Source organism: Charadrius vociferus, unplaced genomic scaffold (assembly GCF_000708025.1).
Source record: "Charadrius vociferus isolate BGI_N301 unplaced genomic scaffold, ASM70802v2 scaffold782, whole genome shotgun sequence".
Classification (NCBI taxonomy): domain Eukaryota; kingdom Metazoa; phylum Chordata; class Aves; order Charadriiformes; family Charadriidae; genus Charadrius; species Charadrius vociferus.
Genome location: NW_009647411.1, coordinates 97,635 through 103,474, shown reverse-complemented (window position 1 = coordinate 103,474; position 5,840 = coordinate 97,635). Strand labels below are relative to the sequence as shown.

The window sequence follows — 5,840 nt, the reverse complement described above, 5'->3', positions numbered from 1 at the left end:
AGCGCCCGGCGGCCTCCCCGCCCCGAGGAACCGTAGGGCTGCGGAAGGCCCAGGCCCCGCCGCCTCGGACAGCCATGTTCCCTCAGGGCCGGCGCGGCCCTGGGCACCACTGGAGCATCCCCATCCCGTGGTGTCACCCCCAGCTCTGCGCCTCACGGGAGGGCGGGAAACCGGCCACCGCGGCAAGCGCCGTGTCGAGGCCGAGCGCCTGGGGCCGTGAGCTGGCACCCACATTGCCGGCGGGGTCCCGGGGAGCGTCGGTCAAGGATGCGCTGCAGGGCCATTCTGTTGAGCAACAGCCGTGCGCCGCCATGGGGAGTCTCCGCTCACGGCAGACTGGAATTGATTTACGGCCCAGGGCGTTTATTGACGGTATTAGTAATGTACCGTTCCAAGACACCGTGAGGCCTTAAAAGCTTGCCAGGACCTTGAGAAAAACGCCTGGGTGGTGCGTTTGTTGGGGGGAGGGATGGAGAGGTTTTCTTAATGTCACAGTGCTGGAGCATTCTTTGAATGGTGTGAGTTGGAAGGGACCATAAAGACCATCTCGTTCCACCCCCTGCCCTGGGCAGGGACACCTCCCACCAGCCCAGGTTGCTCCAAGCCCCGTCCAACCTGGCCTTGAACACCTCCAGGGATGGGGCAGCCACAGCTTCTCGGGGCAACCTGCCCCAGGGGATCACTGCCCTCACAGGAAAGAATTTCTTCCTAATATCTTACCTAAATTTCCTCACTTTCACCTTAAAACTGTTTCCCATTGTCCTGTCATTCACATTGAAATTTCCACTGTGTATTATCAAGCGCTTGGGGCTGCCCCGAGCCCTGAAGTCTGCTCTCAGCCAGGGGAGACAGGAGGTGCTGCAGCAGTCCGAAGTGGCAGGCAGATTTTGCCCTGGCCAACAGAAGCCGAGATGCCCATAGGATTACCAAGAACAGCAGCCAGTTGGGTGGTCACCACCACTAGCACCCTGTGGAAAGGCGCTGTAGGACAGAGCCAAGAAAGCGGCTGCCAGCTCAACACCTTGATTTATTTGTACATCAACATGACCATCTGTGGCAACCCAATATGGTTTCCTCTATGGACCAATCGACGACCCGCATGCTGGACTGCACCTTTCAGGAATAAACGTGGAGGGCAAGATCTGGCAACAGCTCAGGTAGCCCACCCCCAGTGGAGGTGCTTTAAGCAGTAGGTTAGAATGAACAGATGCAAAGAACCACTTATATTTTGAAAAGACAATATACACTTGACCCAAAACACGTGTTTCAGTGTTTTATCTCATCATCTCACACCAGGGCTTGTGTTCCACCACTAGAAATGATGTTTTCTACATATGCACAGGAACCTTGTGGCCTTTACCTGCAGCAAAATGAAAAGAAGAAATGAAAAATGACCAATTACGGAAAAAAACAAGTGAGTTGAATTCACCCGGGCTGCATTCAGCTCCAGAAAGCTTTCAGCGGTCTGGGAATACGCCGGTATGTTTGTTCCCCACTGCCCCCACACAGGCGAAGCCCCTGGGATGGCCAGGGCAAGGGCAGGAGCTGTGCCGTGCCCGGGGTGGGATCTGCGTCTGTCCTGGCGTGTTCCTATGCATCTCTGCCCAGTGGGGTCTCCCCGCTGGGAGAGAAGGTGTGTGGTCGTGTTAGCCAGCCAGAACAAGAGCTCGGTAACTCAGCGTGACTGGGGTGTATGGAGTGCTCTTTTGTTTCCCAGGTTCTGCTAAGGCTTAAATAAGGGGGTTCGTTTGGAAGCTGCATGAATCAGGAGTCAAATACTTACAGCGCTGTTTCACTTGATCTTTTGAAGCACTGAAAATAAAGAAAGAGTCTTGTTATCTTTTGTGTTTCCTGGCCATAGGGATATTTTTATGAATATCTTGTAAGCGTGCAATGCCTTCCACCATAAGATATCTAATACTTGATTTATCTACTGTTAATCCTAAAGCAGGAGGTAGTATGTAGCAGTTCTCTGGCAGGCGAAAGCAACACTACAAAATAGCATAGAAAAGGTTAAAAAAAGCCCAGGGTATTGCAGCAAAACAGTGTTATTTTTTTTTTCTAAGAAACTAGAGCTTTCCATACCTTAAAAATTTTATCTTTTCGAGCCACAATTCCAAAAAGTACTGTGACTGTAACCACCACAACAGCAGCAATAACAGCCTCCTTGGGAAAAACAGGTTTTTTATCTGTCAAGAGGGAGAGGAGGTTGAATGTGTGACAGATTGGTACAGGCATATAAAACAGAACATTTCACAGAGCTGCGGAAAGACATATTTCTTTTCCCGTGGCTGTCACTGCTGATTTGAACTGTTGCTCTTTCTGCTGTCTGCAGACCGACTGCGTGGATTAGACCCCTGGAAAGACGGGAGCCAAGCCTGTAGTTTAGTGAACTGAAGGAAGAATTGAAATGTTGGTCCCTGAAGAAGATCCCCGAGGCACTGTTACACGTGGAAATAAGGGTGTCCAACCGTATCACTGACACAGCTAACGATGCTTTCATCCCTGAGAGCGCAGAAATGCGAGGGGCCTGGACAGTGGGTGGGAAATGGGTGCCTGGTGGGTCTGGTGGGTCACCTCACTTCGTGTCACCTGTCCGAGACCTGAGCATCCAGCCCCTGCAAGGCTCCTGCCTCTTTGTTCTCCACTTGTAGTCACTTCTGTGACTTGTACTTACTCCCTGTTGTTGTCACTTCTGAAGGACAGCTACTCTTGCCTTAAGCAGCTCTTTCGGCATGACAGAATACTACGGCTGGAGTAAGAAGCTTCAAGTAAGACCTAAGGTGCTTTAAACCACACTTGCATGTGCCCTGTGAGCGTGGGAAGTGAGGCAGTGGGATGAGCCCGCCCCAGGTCACACTTGCCAAATGCCTTTGAATAACAGGTAGAGCAGGAAAAGCCCTTCCTGGTGCTGTGGTCCCAGGCAGGGGTGCCAGGGGAGCTCCTTGCTGTTGCTGTGCCCTCAGAAATTACTGTGGGGACTTTATCACGTTCACCTTACACGTCTTAATATAAATGGATTGCTATCATTATAAAAGAGAATGGAGAGTTATTTGTAAAGCTTATTGTTTGGCAGCAGCCGTGTTACCTTCAACTGTGAGGTGGAAGTCCTTTCTCCCCTCTCCCAAAGGAGATTTCACCATGCAGGTGTAGGTCCCGTTGTCAGACTTCCGTACTTTTGTGATAGAGAGCTGAAAGACCTCGCTCGTCTGGTACAGCTGGTAGCGGTTTTGCTCTAGGATCAAGGTGGTGTTGTCCTTATACCAAGCTGTTTGGGCTTGAGGGTTGGATTTGGCATTGCAGGACAGAGTGACATCTTTCTCCTCTTCAATTTGGAGGGATTCTTCTCCAGTCAGCTCAGGAGGAACTGTTCATAGTAATGCAGTTCAACAGGTCATTAATAACACCACTCACCATTTAACACAAAATAAGTTCCCTTTACACATCCCTCGTGCCCTTCGTTCAGTGGTGTAACACGTCACGGTTGTGCAGCCCTCCATGATCCCTGGGAATCGGCAGGGCAACCAGCGGCAGAGACCGTCACTCCCGTGACTCCTCTGCCCTGACTTGTATCCTAGGTGGAGGCAGGGACATATCCACAACATCTTACTTAAGGGCCCACCCACTCCCTATAAAAGAGGCATTAGATCAGGCCATAAGCACCACTGTGGAGAGGGAGTGTCTTATCGTGTGAGTTATCTCCTCATAAATGCATTTTTTCTTGGTGAAGACAGCGTACAAGGCTGCAAAACACCCCGCCTTCAGCTAGCGCCCAGACACCGAGGTGCTCAGCCCATGATTTGGTCCCACCCCAGCCGTTCTGCACAGATGTCCACCCCTGCAACTCACACTTGACATCCAGGGTCACAGACACCTGGACAGACTTGTCCCGGGCCAGCTTGCACGTGAAGGTGACTCCATTGTCGGACTCAGCAACTGGGGATACGCAGATGTTACTGATGTTCACTTTATTCCCATCTTTCAGGTCCACTTGCCCGTCTCCTCGGTACCAGAGCAGCTCCTCAGCCTGGCTGCTGTTCTGTACCAGGCAGGAGAGGGAGACGGGAGGCCCAACGTTTGTAGTCAGGGAGAAGTCAGCAGCGTGGTTGTTTATGGACAGTTCCAAACCTGCAAACGAAGGAGAAGAAGGGCACTAAGCATCCTAAGCTGTACCCTTCCCACAAACATTGCCCTGCTACTTTCTCCAGGCCCTCGACCTTGGCGGAGGGACTGAGAGTTTCAGGCTTCAGTTGAGCAGCTGTTTTTAGGTGGGACTTCAGTTTTTGAGACAAGAAGCTCCCTTCACAGTCATTTAAAATCAAAGTCAGGCTTTTGCAACTGACTGCAAGAACGCCAAAGCCTGACCTGTCATAACAAAATGTCTGAAAACCAGCAGTGACCATGTAACACACACAGCAGATCATCCCCATCCCACCAGTCTTGCTCACCCTCTTGCTGCAGATCACCGTCACAGCATACCTGTGTCCTCCCGTTTTGTGCTTATGCTTTGATATTTGGTTTTTTGGTTGGAGCTGAATGCGCTTAAGAATATAAAGTAGTTAATCAGCCGCTCAGCTGTACCCCGGCCAGTCTGTTGAAGAGTTGCAGTTTGTCTAACGTACAAACATGAGGACACATTAAATGAAGAACCAGTATGGGAAATACATTTTCATAACGGGCTGAAACTCGCTGCCATAGCCTGTGTCATAGATTAATGAACTAAAAATATAGCTCAGCATATAAAGGCACTATAGTCCTTTGAATATAAAAAAGTCTCTTCCCTGGTATTGCCAGGCGGCCAAAGCTATCACACTTCGCACTTCTTGGAGCAGGTTTGAAAACGGTGGCTTCATCATCCTTGTGCAGCTGCTGCAATAACGCTGGAAAACGCTGAAGCTTCCCCATTCCCTTCTCTCCTACTCCCAAAATCAGAGGCCAGTTTTCAGACAGTCCCCTGGGGATGACCTCCAGAACATCTGGAAGCTGGAACGCTGGTGTGCCACATCACCCCGGGCGCTGCTCAACCCCGGACAGTTTTGCATGTCGGCGTGATGGATGAAGCCACGACGGATTTTTTTGTGTCGCTTACCTGTGGCTACGCATGCCAAAAAGCAAATGACGAGGACAGGCACTTCAGAGGGGACGGCGAGGCTGCTTCTCGGTGCCATCTCGGAGGAGCCCAGCGGGCGTCTGTTGGAGAGAGGGTCACAGCGTTGCTGCCTCTGCGTGGGGCTCACGGGGGGTTAATTGCTTGCTGCCATCAGCCACCCTGGGGAGAGCCCTTACGGAGCGGGACAGCGTCATCAGGGAATAAACTAAGTCGATTTGTTGCAGGACCTTTTCTAGTTCGGAGCAAAATCAAGGGGGTTTATGTCTCCAATCTCTGTTGCATGTGTTTGTTGTCTCCAGTCACCCATCTATCAGGGGAACCCGTCTCTGGGTCGTGTAGCACCGGACTTACCTTGGGCCTAATTTATAAGGTCTGAATTTTAATATTTTATGGCAGCTCGGTAAGAAGTGAGTCCATAAAATGGGTTCAAGGCCTCGTTCAATTCCTGGATTTCTGAGCTCCCAGAATACTGAATAAAAGTATTTGCTGGGCTCTGCTGGCTGTTTTATGAGACTTGCCGAGGCAATGAGTAACTAATGAGAGAGTTCCTGCATTGGCTATAAAGATCTTCAGCCAAAAATAATACCTTTTCCCTCAGATTTCTGGGTGTTCACGACACTGTTTCCAGCCGTAGGAAGTTTATCCTAGATCATCCTAGAGCAGGAATAGACTCCGATTTGCCCCTTCCTGCCCAAAGCCCTGTCGCCGTGTCCTCCTTTGACTGAAAAAC

General features: G+C 50.7%; 2 protein-coding genes across 2 annotated transcripts in view; both read right to left on the bottom strand.

Annotated features, from left to right (window-relative positions):
* BLMH (bleomycin hydrolase) overlaps positions 1-313 on the bottom strand; it is a 19,597-nt gene extending 19,284 nt beyond the window's left edge. The window contains exon 1 of the mRNA XM_009880223.1: positions 157-313. Within this exon, the coding sequence (XP_009878525.1) occupies positions 157-313 (157 nt within the window). The remainder of the gene's footprint in view (positions 1-156) is intronic.
* A 1,466-nt stretch (positions 314-1,779) lies between these two features.
* Positions 1,780-5,168, bottom strand: TMIGD1 (transmembrane and immunoglobulin domain containing 1). The gene is made up of 5 exons (XM_009880216.1): positions 5,090-5,168; positions 3,850-4,128; positions 3,089-3,367; positions 2,086-2,189; positions 1,780-1,812 (listed from the first exon to the last, which is right to left on the bottom strand). The coding sequence occupies exons 1-5, from the start codon at positions 5,166-5,168 to the stop codon at positions 1,780-1,782; spliced, it is 774 nt and encodes a 257-aa protein (XP_009878518.1).
* Positions 5,169-5,840: the final 672 nt, after the last annotated feature.

What these genes read in the sequence shown, in the direction of transcription:
- TMIGD1 (XM_009880216.1), bottom strand. Translation starts at nt 5,168, where the DNA reads ATGGCACCGAGAAGCAGCCTCGCCGTCCCCTCTGAAGTGCCTGTCCTC. An exon ending in TTTGGCATGCGTAGCCACAG is followed by an intron (nt 4,129 to 5,089) that starts GTAAGCGACACA and finishes CTTCGTTTGCAG; the next exon opens with GTTTGGAACTGTCCATAAAC. An exon ending in GAAAAGATAAAATTTTTAAG is followed by an intron (nt 1,813 to 2,085) that starts GTATGGAAAGCT and finishes CTTTATTTTCAG; the next exon opens with TGCTTCAAAAGATCAAGTGA.